The sequence below is a fragment of the Ambystoma mexicanum genome, chromosome 9 (genome assembly GCF_040938575.1).
Source record: "Ambystoma mexicanum isolate Mex_15411 chromosome 9, UKY_AmexF1_1, whole genome shotgun sequence".
Lineage (NCBI taxonomy): Eukaryota > Metazoa > Chordata > Amphibia > Caudata > Ambystomatidae > Ambystoma > Ambystoma mexicanum.
The window spans coordinates 482,900,926-482,919,470 of record NC_090931.1 but is presented as its reverse complement, the minus strand read 5'-3'; the positions used below and the strand labels follow the sequence as shown (position 1 = coordinate 482,919,470).

Here is an 18,545-nt window from a genome sequence, read left to right as displayed (position 1 = left end):
CATCCTATCAATATACACATATACAAGACCAATGATTAAGGCACGAAATGGGTCCACATCCTAAAAGGGGAAGGAAACAGGCAGTGCAAATAGTCTTTAGTCCCTTCCGCATCAAACACAATCCTGACTGAAAGGCAGTCCAATCCCTAAGAAGAGTGGAGCCTATTGCTCAAATGTACTTGCAATGCTGGCGCACGCGGTAATACAGATGAGCAAAACGGGGTCTCTTCATGAGTCTGTAGCAGCTCAGGAAGGTGGGTGAGGTGATGCATAATAAGTTCCCACTATTCGTTGAGGGTCTGCCCAACAGGGCAGAGCAGGTTCCAGAGTTCAGGAATAGTTTGCTAGTTTGCACTAGCAGTGGAAAGGAGAGGGGCCCTCAGGGGCCACTCATGTGTAAAAATGAATTGGATGCACTAAGGGCCACCAGTAAGGGTTGCAATTACTCACCGACTTCACAAACTTCGGCAGTCGATTCCATTTCGGTTGCAGGTTAGATTCAAATGCGGCAATCTCGCGGGTCTGTGGCTTTCAACAACGAAGATACAGCATTGATTCCCAAACGGGACAGTGGCAATTTCTCCGTTCCTGGTGGATGGATCAGGCCAGTTCTGCTGTAGCAGGCTTCAGGGCACAGAGGACCACAGCTGCAATGAACTTGCAAAGTTCGACACCCAACTGGGCAACACGGTAACCGCGTATACTCTGGTTCGGGCACGCTCACTTTACTCCAGACTTGGTAACGCCAAGTGTATGAAATTCGGTGTGAGAGTACAATGAAGACAGAGCTTGCGATGTACCAAGTTCCAAGCACCTCCTGCGGCGACGGTAACAGGGCAAAGGTCCTGCGCAAGCTGGTCAGCCCATTAGTTAGCCCAGCGACACTTCCGAAAAAGGCTTACTTGCAGGTTTTGATGAAGGTGCCGAGAATAGTTGGTCCCACTATTCTAATGGGTCGAAGAATCTTCGCAGACCTTCTAGAATGATCGGATGCAGAGGGGTCCAACGGGACGACAGCGGGCTCAGGGTGCCAAACCTTCCAGCGGGTCACCAGCAGTTCCTCGACTCGGCTTCTTAGTTTCAGGATACTTTGATCCTATGTTTCATTCAGTGAGAATTCCAGAGATCGACATGGTATGGGTGTTTGGAGCCTTCTCTTATTCAAAAGCTCCTTCGCGCCAAAAAGAAGAGGACCCAATGGGAGATCTGCTTGCATACAGGCATACCATACACGGGAACAATCATGGACCATGGTGGTCCCAGGCATTCATAGCACACCAGACTCTCTGGCACCCAGGATGTGTATTGGAACTAGACAGTCCAGCCCACATCCTGGGGGTGCACACTCAAGGCATGCAGAAGCTTGCGAAAGCTTGGCGCTTCACGGGAAAATGCATGCCCAAATAAAGACTGACCCGGGTTGGCTCGACCTGGGGAAGGGGCAAGATGGCCAAAGGACAAGACAAAGAACCTCGTGGCATGACCATTTTTGAGCCAGGCCACCTGACAGTGCCACCGTATAAAAGAGAAGGCCTCTTCTTTTAGCAAAAAGTACATTCTTTTAACGCATATGATGATTAGTACAAACTCCAAGTGTGAGCACAACATTACATATGTATGCGTACCTTCAATCCACCCTTTGCTCACACTTGAGCATCAATCTAAACCTTCCTAGCATAAGCAGATGGCAGGAAAGCAACATCATCACATACTGTATGTACCATAATCTTCTCCAGGCCTCCCATGTCAAAAAATTCCTGTTGTACATGGCTTTTATCCATTGGATTTAGGCGCGTTATGCTGGAAGAACACATGGAAACACAGCACGACACACATACCGGGAAACATTGGATGCAGAGACAAATACCTACAACTATTGCCGCTAGAACCAGTATAGGCGTAAGAAGTTGCCATCCAATTTCTTTCAGGAGCTTCATCCACCAGCTATCTCCTGACCCTTCCTCCTGGTGGATGCTATCCGCCACTTTATGCAGTTTGTTTACTCCATCCAGGATTCCTGTACTCCCTTCTGGTATGTAAACACAGCATTGGGATCCCACCAAAAAACAGACTCCGCCCCTTTCTGCAGTGAGTATGTCTAAGACATACCTATTTTGGAGAGCCACTAGCCGAATTGCTTTCATTTCATAAGTGATGTTTTCCATTAGGTCTGCAGATTCTTCGATTACGAACTCAAGGGCCCTGCTTAGCTTTTGGATTTCTTGACTGTTCATAAAGATGCCCGCTGGAGGAACCAGGACCCCCATCAGATCTATAAACGTTTCCCATCCTGTAGGTTGATACGTAGGAATTTTTGGGTTTACTGCTCGTTTATTTCTGCTGTGTATTTCTTTATGCAGAGTAGACGGGGCATATACCATCACAGCCGGCATTATTCTGGCTATGTAACATACCCCAACAAAATCTTTGGCTAACCACAAATAAGCCCTCTTGTTACAGACGTAGGCATGTCCTTCAATCTGTAACAATCCCTTTGTGTAGTTATTTAGATTCACCATTTGACTGCACCCCGAGATCATTCTTTGATTACCTCTTGCGCTCCTCTTAAAACATATATTCTTTGGCCTAAACTCTTGTGTGATGGTGATAGGGGGAGGAGGTTCTCTTACTATCTGTACCATAGCAGGTGCAAGCCCGATTCCCTCAGTTTTGATTTTATAGCGTATCTTTTCCTTTAGAAGGGTTTTGTTCTCTCCTCTAACATAACAAGCGGTATTCGGTATCATATATTGCTGTGCTGACACTATTCTCATGTAAATTAATGTACACCCCGCATCCTCAGTAACTGGCGATGCGTACACTGGGATGCCTTCACTGCTATGTCGGGGCATGTGGGTGCAGATCCAGCAATCAGTTTTATTCACTACCCCATATGTTGTGTTTATTATCTTCACGTATTCATTTTTAGCATAGTCTTCCGGGTCGTGTTGGTCATAGGCATCTCGATTCCTGCTCTTGACCCAATCTGTTCTCCCTGTTTCATTTGACTCGAGCAACAGGTTCTTTAATTCATATCTAGATGGATGTTCCAGATACCAGAATATTATGGCAAATGCTATTAGTACTACTATCGTGCATACAGAAAACAAAATTTTGCCTCTTGTGGTACAAACTGGTATTTTCCTCTTACCTTCTGTGTTTGAGGAGCATACACTTATCCGTTCAGGGACTAAACCAGCATACACGGGTGTAGACATAGTTCAGTATATGGCTCAGTATACAGCGTATATCAGTTGCAACCTAGCGATATAGCAATATCCCCTATTTAAAGCACCAGTGTCCTTATTACTCTAGTAGTGGTAGGTCTCACTGAAAACCTTCATCCGATCTGTCCCACGTCTCGTAGTGCCTGTCCCAGGAGGGGAACGCCGAAGGCCCTTCAGGCTACAAGCCCGTCGTCTTCAGTAAGGCACAATTCTGCTAAAACCAACAAGAGAGTCCAAATGTTCATCTCCCTAATGATCAAAGTTCAAAACAGTGTCCTTACACGTTGCTTGGCACATACACGTCACGGGATCGGAGGCGATGGGCACACCTGTCACTGGCATCTGGCAGTACACTTGCAACCTGCGGTTTGTCGGTTCCCTTTTCTGGAGGAATCAATAGTGGCAGCGTCTTCTTGACGTGATTCACGTGGTACCAGTGCGGTTTGCCATCAACTTTTACCGCAGTTTGTGTTGCGAGGAGAACCTGAAACGGGCCCCTCCATCTGGGTTGCAGTCCGCTGGTGCGATCGAAGGCTTTTATAACAACCCAGTCACCGGGCTGCACGTCGTGACCTTCTCCTATCAGAGGAGATGGAGCTACTGCGTTCACCTGTGCATTAATAGAAATCAGTCTATTAGTTAACCCAATACAGTACTGTTGTAATGCAGGCCATGCTTGCTCAGACAATCTCTTAGGTGATATGGGGGTCCCAATACTTGGTGGACGCCCCATAACAATTTCGAAAGGAGATAAACCATGTGTACGCTTAGGCATAGTACGCATACTCAATAATGCAATAGGCAATGCATCCGGCCATTTCAGTCCCGTTTCAGCACAAGCCTTTGCCAGTTTGTTCTTCAATACCTTATTTGTGCCCTCTATAATCCCAGCTGATTGAGGATGAAAAACTGCGTGGAAACGTTGATCAATACCAAGGGCCTTGCAAACTTTGCGTACTACTTCACCAGTAAAATGAGTCCCATTGTCAGACCATAGATATCTGGGGACCGTATACAAGGGCACCCAGTGTTTCAATATGCATTGTGCTGTGGAGGTGGCACTATTGTCCCGCAGGGGATATGCTTCCACCCATCCTGAGAACCCACATTTCATCACCAAACAGTAGGAATGTTTATTTACAGGCTCCAGCTGTATAAAGTCCATATACACCACCTCAAAAGGGCAGGTGGGTAACTTACTGTGGCCCGCCGGGGCCGGTACACCTTTCCCCACATTATATAAAACACATATTTCACATTGTTTTGCCCATTGGCGACAATACATTCCCAATCTTTTGTTGTACCACACAGTACTTAAAACTTCTTCCATAGTTCTTGCGTTAACGTGGGTTGGACCATGAGCCACGCTCACTATCACAGGTAAGTATGCGTCAGGTAGTACCCAGGTGTTCGTTTTGGTATGTGCCCATAGCCCATCTACCGTCTCCTCATATTGATCATCCTTGTGCCAAGATAGTCTTTCTTCAATGGTTGCATCTGCTTGGATTTCCTTTACGCGCTCCTTCGTCCCTTCCATAGTCACATCCCTCCCCACTATGAGCTGTCGGGCTTCCCACCGAGTGTCCCTTGTGGCAGCTAGTTTAGCCATCTGGTCAGCCAAAGAATTTCCCTGCGTGACATAATCCAGTGTTTTTTTATGCGCTGAGCACTTCACTACGGCCACCATTTTGGGCAGCGTAAGGGCTTGCAATAATTCAGCAATCAATCGGGCATGTTTAATAGTATCACCTTGAGAGGTTAAGAAGCCACGCTCTCCCCAGAGTTTACCAAAACTGGAAACCACCCCGTGCGCGTAGGCTGAATCAGTATAAATTGTCACTTTCATGCCGCTGCTTAACACTAATGCTCTAGTTAGCGCAATCAATTCTGCCGCCTGCGCCGATTTCTCACACACTTTCCCACTCTCAATCAACTGTTCCCCTGTAGTTACTGCATACCCTGCTGTTGTCTCCCCATTTGGCAGTTTGAAACAGGAACCATCACAGAATAATATACCCTCATTATCAACCAGCGGGGTGTCTTGCAGGTCTGCTCTACCCTTAGTGTGTTCTTCCATTTGAATCACACAATCATGCCTAATGTCATCAGGTGAGGTGGGCAAAGGAAGCAGTGTCGCTGGATTCAAAGTGTTACACCGTTCAATTTTTACATTACTGGCAAACAGGATCATCTCATACTGTGTGAGTCTAGCTGTAGTCAAATGCTGTGTATGCACTCTATTCAGAAGAACATCTACCGTATGTGGAACTTTTACTGTTACTTCACTCCCTAGGATGATACCTGCACTTTGTTTTAGGGCTGTCGCTGCTGCAGCTACTGCTCTCATGCATGGGGGTAGGCCTCGAGCTACTGAGTCCAGAGTGCTAGAAAAATATGCACATGGTCTCTGTTTACCCCCTTGTTCCTGTGTCAAGACTGACACAGCGCAACCTTCCTGTTCATCAACAAAAAGGCAAAATCTCTTAGTATAATCAGGTGTGCCTAAGGCCGGTGCGTGGCATAGAACATCTTTCATAGCTGTCAGGGCTTTTTCCATCTCAGGTGTCCATTCTAATGGGCCGTTTTCTTGTACTTCTTTTAAGGCTTTTAGCATGGGCTGGATCAATACAGAGAATTCAGGAATCCAGTGCCTACAGTAGGATAAAACACCAATTATCCTTCGGAGACCCTTTGCCGTGTCTGGACCTTTTATGGACTGTATCAAAGCAATGCGATCAGTAGACAGGGTTCGCCCCTCTTCGGACAGCTCAAAGCCTAAATAATGGACCTTTTGTTTTACATACTGCATTTTGGCTAGGGCTACCTTGTGCTTATTCTCTGCTAAGTGCATTAGCACCAATCTGGTCACATAATGGCATTCCTCTTCGGTGGCTGCACATAATAGCAAATCATCAACATATTGTATCAGAGCAGTGTTAGCGGGTAGGGCTAGGTTATCCATCTGTGTTTTTAGTGCTTGGCTGAATATGGCGGGACTTTCTGTATATCCCTACGGGGCTCTAGTAAATCGATACTGTCTATCTCGAAGAGTAAAACTAAACAGGTACCTGCTTTCTTCGGCAATAGGAATGCTGAAGAAGGCATTTTTCAAATCAATTACCGTAAACCATTTTGCTGTTTTGGGAATTAAAGTGAGTACACTTGAAATATTAGGGACAACTGGATATCTGGGTTCTACTATTTTGTTTATTTCTCTTAAATCAATAATAAAACGATAGGGTACGGCTTCATCACCTTTCTTGTGTACTGGAAGGATCGGAGAGTTACAAGGGCTATCATTTGTTGGCTCTACCACCCCTAACCGTATCATGTCCTGTACTATTTGATATAGTGCCTGCTCTCCCTCGTGTGATATGCGATATTGTTTTATCCTGGGCAACCTGGCACCGGGCTTTAGTTTGATTACTACTGGGGAAACATCCAATACTCCTACATCATTCCCATGAGTGGCCCATAGTTCATTCGGGATGTCTTGGAGTTCCGGGGGCAGGGTTTGCATTACTCCTATCATACTCATAGGTTTGCTTATGGTCATTCTCACTCCCTGGGGGGAGCAATATATTGTGGCCCCTAGCGTTTTTAATGCATCAATACCTAACAAGTTTTCTGGGCAGTGATTGGTCAACAGCCACCCATTCTCCCATTTTACCCCATGAAGTTCCGCTTCTACTATTTCACTTACAGGAGTCTTTATTGGATTTCCCCCAAATCCAACTGATACCTTGCTTTTATCCGATAATGGGACAGCGGGGACGGCTCTGATATTCACGGAACTGTTTCCAGCTCCTGTGTCTACCAGACATCTCAAGTTTCGGTGGGGGCCGATCCTAATAGAGGCATAAGGCCCCCTTTGGTCTATAGGAACCTGCACCACTCCCGCTATCTCATTCCGGCATCCTCAGGACATATCGCTTGTGTTATCCTGAAAATCATCGCTATAGTATACCCCTTCTCCACATTCTTCACCCTGGCATACACCTTGTACTTGTGGTGTTTGTTGTGGCTGATACAGTAGATTGGGGGGAGGCGGGGCCGGCCAGGGAACATCCCCTCTTGCTTGTCCGTCAAAGGCATTGGGTTGAGGGGGTTTAAACATTCTATTGTCTTGGTTGCCGTACCCACCAGTCCTATTTCCTGGGGCAAATGTTGTCTGTGAAGGGGGCCGTACGCCCCTTCCTCTCCCACCACTCTGGGGACACTGGGATTTCCAGTGTCCGGGTCTCTTGCAGAAGGCACATACATCTTGGGGTAGCCCATCACTCCTCCCATATAGCGCACCTCCTTGCACTGTACCTCTTCCTGTCCCTTGGCCCCCTATCATGTTGCTGCTATAGCCCTGTGACGGGCCGTTATTATTGTAGTTATACCTGCCTTGGGGCCCTTGATGCAACTGTTGCATCAACACTTTGGTTTTTAAATCCTTCTCTTGTCGTGCCTTTTGTTGTCCCTTTACTCTTTCCCCTCTTTCATAATACCTGGCCATTTCGAGGAGATCCCGGGGGTTTCTAGTCATCCATGTACTTTCTGCCCTCCTAATGTTCTCCTGAATTGGCCCGTGGAGCCCCTCTACAAAGTTTGTGGCAAAGTACCGTTGGCCCGTTTCAGACCCTATCTCTAGCCCACTGTGCGCTTTGAATGCTGCTTCATAACGCAGAAAGTACTGTGCTACCTCCTCACTTGCACCCTGTATCACAGCGGACAGTTTCTCCACATTCACATCAAATGGGGGTAACACCTTTTCTAGAGCCCTCAGGACTGCCATGCCATGCCCCCTTAGGGGTTCAGGATATTCCTCATGCAGTTTTCTATTTTTGCTCGCATCCATTACATCTTTCCATTTTATTGTTTCATTGTCTTTGGCACGAAAGGGGGTCCATATTTCTTCTGGGACAATGGCTAACAATATGTTATCTACATCCTCTACGGTAAATAACCCTGGTCTGAATAACTTTCCCACTTCTTTGTAGAATCCTGCCGGGTCTATACGGGGGTCGGGGATGGACTTGGTGATATGCATTAATTCAATTCGGGATAAAGGGACATACACATAGGTGCGCATCATGTTACCAGTGGCTGCCTCTATGGTGGGTTGGCACTCTCTCATTGGCATTAATAGTGACTTTTCTGTATTTGTTTGTTCACTCACAAGGGCCTGCACTGGTGATGAAGCAGAGGACTGGTGACTAAGAGTTTTCTCTTTTATTTTTTTATAATCTTTTAATAGTTTCTCCACCTTAGCCATCCTCCATTCTTCCGCCCCTGAATCATCCACTCTTATATTAGATAGCAGTTTCTTATCCAATTCCGTCCTAATCCTATTCCACTGGGACACATATCTAGGCTCCTTTTCCTCTTCTATATCATCCACCCTAATAAGAAGATATTTAATTACGTTTACTTGTATAGGCCAGCCAAGGCCCTCCATCAGACTCACCAGGGTGGACATGGACTGCGAGTGTATGGATGCTATCATACGATTAGCTACGTTTTGGCCCGCCTGGTCTGCATCTTTGAGTTTAGCCTCTCTTTCCCTCACCTCTCTTTCCCATGCCCTCTTTTCCTTCTCCCATTCAACACTGCCCCTTATGACTTCCTCTATTATGTCTGACATACATCCCCATAACTGAACACTGGACGCAGTCACTGGTAGTAACGCGACAGCGTCCTGATATGCTGAGGGCAGATCCGCAGTACTCTGTCCTCTCAATTTACAGTTACCCTCATGAAAGGTATATAGTTTAGTGGCCACTGTCCTAAATTCCAAAGGTGTCAAACACCCCAATTGGTCCCGTAGGCTGTCATTGAGGGGTGTGCCATACAGCCCGGTCATAAGGATTTGCAAGTCTCCATCTCTATCCTTTTCTACAGTAGTCGTTCTCCTATGGTCTATCAACCTATCTGGGTCCCCATACTTCATTGGGAATTCCACCCTTTCACCCTCACTGTCTGCCGGTGGAGCTGTAGCTCCTGGAAACAATAATTCAGTCGTTGTTTGTTCTGCTTCTAGCCCTATCACATCTTCATATCGAGGCACCGGCACGGCAGGATACATACCCCCACTGTTCTTAATCATCATATGTCTATCCAACTGATCTAGCCTCTCACCCTTCTCTTTTATCTCTAGATCATGTAATTTTTGATTTACCGTTCTCTTCTGCTCCTTTGCTTTTTGTTTATTCTGAGCATTGCGCCTGCGCATTGCTTCTACCCTCCATAGTCGTATAGCCTCAAACTGTGCGGGTCTAACCCGTCTTTTTACTAACTCTATTTCTACTTTGGATATGCGGTCCACATCAAAGGACCCGGTGTCTGGCCATTTATGCTCAATCAAATCTTTTGTGTATTCGGACCATTCTTTTAAGAACAATGTTGAATTCAATCCATGTTTAATCAACATATCAAATGCAGGGGTTCCTTCAAGAGGGGCATAGTGTCTATTGCCTATACCACTCTTGCTGGAAGCCGCTTGACCCATTTTGTTGGTATACCGCAATTGCCTAAAACACTCACCTTTCCCAAATATGCACCTATTGGTTAACAATAATAATACATCCTCCTGGCGTATCTAACATATCATATCATCATTTCAACATTACTTCTTCATAGACGGACTTACCACCGTCCTCTTCACAAACCCTGAATCATTATTCCCTTATTCCATCATGCATCCGTCCATACCACTTATCTTAAGGGTCCCGCCAGAGTGTTCCGGACCCGAAGGGCGACAGCCTGCTGTTCCACCGCCGACGGAGCCGGAAAAACAAGGATGACGCGTTGGTTGCAATCAAAGGTGCGGATTCAGTTGTTGGGGCCCCGTGATCAATTCCTTCTCCGGTTCCGCCGCGGCGTTCCTCACCCAGTGACGGACTGTCGCTCCTTCGCGTCCCACTTCTGACACCAAAATTGTGGGTGCGATTTCTCGCCGTCCATAACCAGTACAAGAGGGACCCTGCAATAACTCAGACAGAAAAGAGCCAAGTTAACATTACTTTATTAATGCACAAGCATTCGCGAATGGGCAGCAAGTTCAAACGTCTCGCAAAGCAAGTCGTCAAAGTGCCGCGCTTTGCCCTGCACATCGTGGTCCTTTTATACCCATCTGTTTTACATTGTCATACATTGCTGCACATAGATTATGTCCACCACAAGGCGGTTCCTCCCAGTCATGACTTTGCATCAAGGTCAACAGTTCAACATCTGCTATTGTGGTTTCCTGTTATCTGTTATTCGCTCTCTCTCGTGCCCCTCTGTGTATCTCTGTGCACGAGGCTGTGCTTACTCATTCCTTCCCCACCCGTAATCTGCAGATAGTTTTAGCAGGCTCAACATGCTTCGACATACAGTGACCAAACACAATTCTTCTGTTAAAAACAAGTTCTTGCCAGGTCAGCAGGTCTCTTTCTAGTTTGCAATTGCTATTCATATATGGCCATTAAACGCCACCGTATAAAAGAGAAGGCCTCTTCTTTTAGCAAAAAGTACATTCTTTTAACGCATATGATGATTAGTACAAACTCCAAGTGTGAGCACAACATTACATATGTATGCGTACCTTCAAACGGGTTAAAAACACACAAAAAGATAACTGCCACCAGCCCTGTCCATGGCACATCTGCACTTCTCCTAAAAACTCATTCGAGAGTAACTAGAGCGTTTACAAATGACAGGAAGACCCAAGTGCACTATACTGTAAGGTACTTTGTGCACTTGCAACATGTTGCAGAAAAGTTGCAACATTGACAAGGACTAAGGGAAACAAAGTCTCCCAGCACTGACTGTCTTTAAGGGCATGTCAGTTCCCCATAACAAAGTGAGCGAAAAGCCCAGAGGACTGCAGCAGAAGTCTGTGCTCCTCTGGTAAAGTCAGACTATGGTGTTTAAACAATGGAAAAAGTTGGGGGGCACACAACTGGAGGCAAAATTAAACAAGGAATGGAAATCTTTCCTAACAATGGTCCAGCAGGAGACATAGGCCCATAGGGCTCAATGGGAATGGGGAGCATGCTAACAATGGGCCCGTTAATGAAGGGCGCGCTGTTAGCATGCTGGTCCCCTTGTGAAACCTGCTAAGGACGGCTGGTAAAACAAGGCGTCCAGAGCAGGTCCCGCGAGGGGACCTCGTAAACGGACGGTAAGGAATTAACTGCTCCTGCGCCTTTACCGGCACCGTTAACCCCTTACTGCCCACCTCGTAATGAGGCCCATGGTGTCTTAACAAGCGTGGCCAGCATGATTGCAATGAAGATGCTTTAACTGCTGCAGTGTGAATGAGAGAATAAAACTATTGCTCCAAAAGGGCCTGAGAGGGGAAGGCGGATCTCGGACTAGGGATCGCTGTGTGCATGGCCAGTTTTCAATACACAGATGTCCCTAAATGATTATAATACATGTAGTAGTTTCACCATGTAATAGATGGGGATTTAATTCAAAGCACACTATGTTGGCTAGATCACTCCTAAACTAAATGAGAAGAAAAGATTAGGATTACCTTTTTAGTGGGCCTCACATGCTCTAACAATAGAATATTTTTACATTCAATGTTACAACTCTGTACTATAGATACAGAGGCCCATGTGTTTAGATAATGATGAAAACTTCAATCTTCTATTTAACAAGCCTACACACGATGCCGTTGGGCCATTTGCAATGGTGGGCAGAGTTGTACTATAGACAAACATATCCTGTGTGAACCTATTTAAGCCTTGAAAAAGAGTTAAGATGCACTAAACACATCCGAGTTTCATATATTGAAAAATGATATCTTATGGGAAATGCCGGACTAAAATAATTAAAAGACTATCTAAACTGGAGGATTTACTCATGAAAAATGTAAAGTAAAATGATTTTTATTGGCGTGCATAAATCTAACTAACAAGGTACTTCTGAACTATTCTCGCTTAAGGACACATGGCAAGGGGCCCATCCTTTACAGAACACACCCTGCGCGAACACACCCTGCGCCTTTGATGCCAATTTGTGCACAAAAAAGTGACAAGACTTTTTTAAAATGGACAGGATGGCTTTTTCCTGGTCACATTCCCTTCCGCTCCTAAATGAGAAATAAAGAAAATCATATTTGTTATATTACCTATGATCTGGCAAATGTCATCCAGTTGTCTCTCCATCTCACTGATACAAACTTATTTATGGACCATGCTGTGCCGCAGTCTCTACAGAACATGGCAAATGATGTTGACTCTTGTCGGTGGGAATGATAGCCAATAACAACGGGAACTACTTACGAATTCATTTGTCCTTTCAGCACGAGGTTTGGTCCTGTTCCTGTCAGCGTGGCGGTGCCCCCAATACTAGCTGCATAACACACGCACAAGGCCATGCCTTTACTGATCCTCTTCGTCTCTTCCCTGCTGTGCGGTGCTGCAGGGCTGTTAGGAACATGCCCATTACCTAGGATTCAAGGGACAATCAATTTTCATTAATCGTGTTTGTGGTTATTCTTGCACAATACACGTCAGAATAAGTGATTCATAAGGAATGCCCCTAACACTGTACAGGCATGCATGCCTTTTCTCTGGAGCAAAATGTTTTGAATGGTAAATGTACCTAGGACAGAACCCTTCACTACAATAGTACAGATTCTGTTTTTCAGTGAAACGTTCAGTAAGAATGCACTTGCTTGGCGTATCCCATTTACAAATGTCCCTAACATTATCATCACTGCATTGAATGGTACCGAGGCCATGTTGCAATATGTGCAAACAAACATACTTCATCTTGACCAGAGAAAAAAATCACATTTCTGCACATAAGAACTCAGCATTGGGTGACCTCATTACTCCAACAACACTCTTAGAATCCAGTCTTGGATTTTCATTTAAAAACTCTTGAAGTTATATCATTTTATTTATTTTAATGGATTCTCAAAGCCTTACACACTGCCTACACAGAGGCACAGAGGTGTTTTATGAAGGGGTACATAGGGAAGAAAAAGAAGCAGACTAAGCTATCTGAAATGGTGGTTAAAACACAAAGTCAGATTGAGCTAGGAGTGTAGCGCAGCATGTTCAGTCATCCTTTGAGCGTATGACTCATTAATATCGGAGATAGAAAGATTTGTAAAGGAAGATCCCAAGAAGACCCACCTGTGCTAATCTTGGTTCCTTACTGACTACAGTACTGGGTGCAAATTCCAAACAGTGAAGTCTTGTATCAGCACGCATGCATTTGTTGGAATGGATGGGGAGCATGCTCACTTTCTATGATCTCTGGAATATGGTTGGGCTAATAGGGTTGAAAAAGTGTGGCAAGAAAAACTGGACCAAGGCCAGCAAGGCTATGTGATTGAAACGTGGATTCTAGAAGTGAGCCTTTTCAGAACCAATGTAATGCCTTTAGTGCTGGTTTCACCTAGACATGAAAGTTCATCACAAAGATGAGATGCAGTCTTAGTCAACTTCCGTTGAATAAAGTGGGCTTAAGAACTCAATGCCAAGCATTTGTAAAATCAAAGCCCAAGACAGGAATAGTGGTGTCTGGATGAAATGGTGCCATCTGATCATCCTGCCCCAGTAACAATAATTCACCTGTTTTCCTGTAAGAATGAACATATCATTTCATTTTTTTAGAGTTCAGGTGAACAATTTAGGTATCATAAAAACATAGTTACTGTGCGTGTTAATTTCACATTCCTCTCTTCCTCACGAAGACCATTGATGGCACGAGGACATCCCAAACCAGTAGATATGCAAAGACAGGTTTGAAGCCTATTAATTTTGCCAGTTGCCCAAAGATAAGACCTATCAGAACTGTAAAACGTAGTGAATTTAATATCCCAAAATCAAGCCTTTGGAAGGCTAACAGATACAGTAAAATTATAAATGACAGTGTTTAATGAGCATGGTGAAGTAACCTGGTTCTTCCAGATGACACCATGTGGGATCCTCTGTTGAGTGTAAAGGTACATTTATTGTAAGACTCCAGGAGGCCACTTGAATACATTATATAGTTATGTAGCCACCGGTCCAGTAACACCCCATACAACTCACTAACCAACTGTCATTCAAAAGAACATTCACTAAACATTCCATACCAAAATTCCATGCATGCACCTAGACACTCCAGGCACCAGCTTGCACACAGAGACAGGAAGACTATATTACTTCTCCATCCGTGCACAGAAGGAAGAAATCAGGAGTACAGAAACAATACCCAGGCGACAGACCTGGGGAAGATCACACTACCACAAGATTGCATCCACTGCGCACAGTGGCACTTGTACTCCCAGACAAGCAACAGTTGGAATGAGACTCATCCACTGTGGAAAGCAAAACAACTGCCAATCAACCAACGGAACACAGACGCACAACCAGGGGAACCTCCAGGACACTGTGCCTAGCCAAATGAAAATAGCAAGGAGGTAACAGTAGAAAGGAGAAAACACACAAACCTGGAACTCTGTGTGGTCCAACAATGATGGACCACACCCAGATGACCCTTACAGGGCACACAACCGGTCATAAGTCGAACCCAGGACCAGCAAGATTAAAGCAACATAACAAAATGATATCCTTGCAGCTCACCAACAACTGCAACTGTTGGATATCGAACACACCACCAAAGATCCATGTGGCTTCCAACTTTTGCCACACCCACATTTTGCAGACTCATATTTATCCACAGCTAAGCTCCATGATGATTCATGCAGCACCCACATTTCATAAACAAGGGAAAACTGCCCAATCATCAACAACCTAGCAACAACCCAGCACAAAGCATTTCTGGAACCCACCCAGTCATTGAAGAGGATGACAGCATTCCAGACGAAGACGGCATTTCAAAATTGGAATTGCCACTCTATGACTTGACACAGGCCACAATAACCAACCTCAAATGCGCCTGGGTTGTACCCATGCTAAAAAATAAATTCTCTTGACTCCAACCAACTATCATCTGATCACCACTGTCTCCCTTCCTGCTAAAAATCCTCGATTGTGCTGCCTACCTTCAAATTCAACAACACCTTGAAATTAATAACTTGCTGGGCCTACGCCAATCTGGCTTCCAATCAGGCCATCAAACTCAAACTGCATTGCTGGAACTAAAGAAACTGATGCGATTAAAGATGTGGTTAAACCTGCCCTTCTCCTATTGATGCACCGGTCAGCAGCATTTGATTGGGTTGACCACCAAATCATATGCAGGCACCTAGCCTCAGCAGCACACTTCTCACCTGACACCATTGCCTGAATCTCATCATTCCTATCCGAAAGAACTATGAGAGTATCACAAACGGCCTCTAGCTATCTGTATTAGAAATTCCACAAACCTCAAACAACCAGTCCTACCAGATCCTCTCATGCACACCTGCTCACCATCCCGGAATTCAGACACAACAAATCTGGAGGGACCAGTTTCCTAGTCATCCCCGCCAGAAACTGGAACCTTTTACTCCTGCATATAAGATCGGAACAATCCTATTGGGTGTTCCGAAAAAAAGCTCAAAACCTTCCTATTTGCCTCTAACATGCCTCACTGAGAATCCCTGTCTTGCTCGAAATGTGTCCAGGACTTTGTTACTGCACTTCTAGCTTCTGTATTCGCTTGCTTTGCTGATGACTCCCCTAGCACTATGTACTGTCGCGCACTACTTACCTACCTGTACCATAATATTTATCCTTTATTCTCTACCCATTAGCTTGCAACTCTTCTGAAAGCATTTAAGTAACTAGTATCTGTCCTATGTACCCAATGCAACTATTCTCCTTGCCCAGAATATCTTGCTATTCTCTATCTCATCCGCACAAATCCTCATGAACGTATACATGTAACCTGCACTTATCCCAAGCTCCTTATGTAAGCTTCTTCAGATTTCCTCCTGCAATGATGCAATCAGCACCTTGATGTCCACGGGCTTAGTGCGCTTAATACGTGTAAAACATTTTTTTTTTAAATAAACTACCCCTGGAATACTTCCTTTCTGTGAAAACCACCTAGCAACAATCCAACACAAAACATTTTGGACCCCACTCAGCCATTCCAGAGGATGTCAGCATTTCAAAACGAGACCTGCCACCCCACACCTTACCACACAGACAACAACAAATACTATTTTCAAATGGCCATGCTGACATAACCACCATTCCTGGAACTCACCTAGCTATTCCAGAGGATGGTGGTATTCCAAACCTGGAACAATCAGCCCACATCACACCCTATAGGCAACAACACAGCTCCTGGCATAACAGCCATAATGGCATATCCACCAATCGTGGAACCCACCTGGCTATTCCAGATAGTTACAGCATTACGAAAGTAGGCCGCCACCCCACGTTATACAACCCAGACAACAGCACAAATCATGACACGGGTCATACTGACATAACCACCATTCCTGGAACCCACCCAGTCATTCCAGAAGACAACGGCATTCAAAAACTAAAATCGCTACCCATGTTAACACCCCGATACTGATGACTTGAGGATGTCCCACAGTTCCAAATTGCCCAGGAAAACTCTGCCAAGCATTCTGACTACAGACCTAGACAGAACATAATAACAAACCAAACTGAACCGCTCTGCACTGGATCTAATATCCATTGCCTTAAATACCCTTAACTACCATTGCAAGGTACATCACAAGGTGTATCCAAACCCAGGGACGGAGAGGCTATCCCTACCTAAACTTATACATGTAAGGCCACAACATAAAGACAAGAGCATAAAGACAAATACATGCCCCCAAATCTAAAGATTAACCTTCTTCACCCTTTAGAGGGACGTGAAACCCCAAAACAAGCATGATGCCATCACACGGAACAACCACAACTGATAAACACAGACCTCAATATGAGCTAAGTAAAATCTTGCTGCACACTGCTGACATCTAGAGCCATAACTGCTAATGGAGAGGGTCCTCAAATTAGGGTCAGACTCCTTCAGAGCACACAAATGCCGATCCATGTCCAGATGTGTCCCAAACCTATGGTCAATGCAATGTAGCTATCTGTCACAATATTCAAAACGCAACCAGAGCACAATTTTCTCCTCCCGCACATAGATTCCTTACCATGCTTTTGTGCACCACAGCAAGGTATAGTATGCTGATCAAGTCCATGAGGGTCTCTTGGCAAGCCTGACAGTGCATGTCAGACCAAGCCGGACCACCACATTACCACCACATTCTCGCTCCAGCATCAACCCAGCACATTTGCGCTCCTTTGCCAAGAGCTGAATTGTTCTCTCTGTGCCCAATAGGCCTCACTTGGCAACGGAAAAACAGTTGTTATGCCCATCCTGCTCAAAACATGATTAGGAACGCTGGCAGGGCTCTGCCCCATTCCATGTGATGACATCACCGGTAGGGACATAATCGTTTAACTGACTGCAGAGGAGGTTGAGGACAAACTTCGTTGTGACAGTAACACACACCCACATGAGTGCATGGAAATGCAAGAGCACTGCCGACTCACCTAAGCTCTTAAAGCCCAGGTGAGCAACTAGCATTGCCTCAGTTAGGAGGGCCTTAAGTAATGCTCTGTGTTGCAATTTCAGCTGCAAAGTCCCCACTGAAAGAGTAGTTACACAACCATATAACTTTTGCTTGCCTGGCTCCAAGGGAAATCACTACCGGCAATAGTCATCCCCACTCAGGTCCTATAACCACTCCTTTTCAGAAAGGAGTTCCTCAGAGAGTGCAAATCACTGACCAGGGATAGTGGTGTGGGGGACTAAATAAGTCCAACTAGCAATGCTCCTTGCAGCTGACCAGGAGACCCGAGAGGCTCCTGCCTGCACCCCACCTCCTTTCCACTAGCGGACTGTTCCCTATTTCTGGGGTGTGGATGGTGATTGGGGGGACAGTGGCTGTTAGGATCTTTTCTGATTCCCTTCGACCTCATCACTTCACCACTGTTCCTCTCCTGAGAAGACCACCTCATAACCAGTGCATTAAACTCTTTCTGCTTGTATGTACAGTACGGCTCTAGCATTTCCAAGTCTTATATAAGCATTCCATGAATGAATATTTTTTAGATCATCCTTGTGAGGATTTCCGATCTCAATAACGTTTTCCTAAATATAGGCTGTTAAAGGTCAACCTTCTAAAGGTTGCTCTACAATACGTAGAATCATAATGATCCAAATGTATACACAATCAGTTACTTTTAACAATCTTCTTTTCAATTCTTTGTTATTTTTTTATGGGGGAACCCCAGGCGCCCCCCCCTCGGACACCCACCACGCTGCTATCTCCTCAGCTGCAGTCCTCTACCCCATTTCCCCATTTGCAACAGTAACTTTTCTTTGAACAAAAACAGCTGTGAATTCATTTTAGGAGCT

The 18,545-nt window shown here is 45.2% G+C and overlaps 1 protein-coding gene across 3 annotated transcripts in view; it reads right to left on the bottom strand.

Annotated features, from left to right (window-relative positions):
- SLC13A5 (solute carrier family 13 member 5) overlaps positions 1 to 18,545 on the bottom strand; it is an 856,016-nt gene that overhangs the window by 269,128 nt on the left and 568,343 nt on the right. For all 3 annotated transcript variants that reach the window (XM_069615030.1, XM_069615028.1, XM_069615029.1), the window contains one exon: positions 12,491 to 12,656. In XM_069615030.1, coding sequence (XP_069471131.1) covers positions 12,491 to 12,656 — 166 coding nt within the window. The remainder of the gene's footprint in view (positions 1 to 12,490; positions 12,657 to 18,545) is intronic.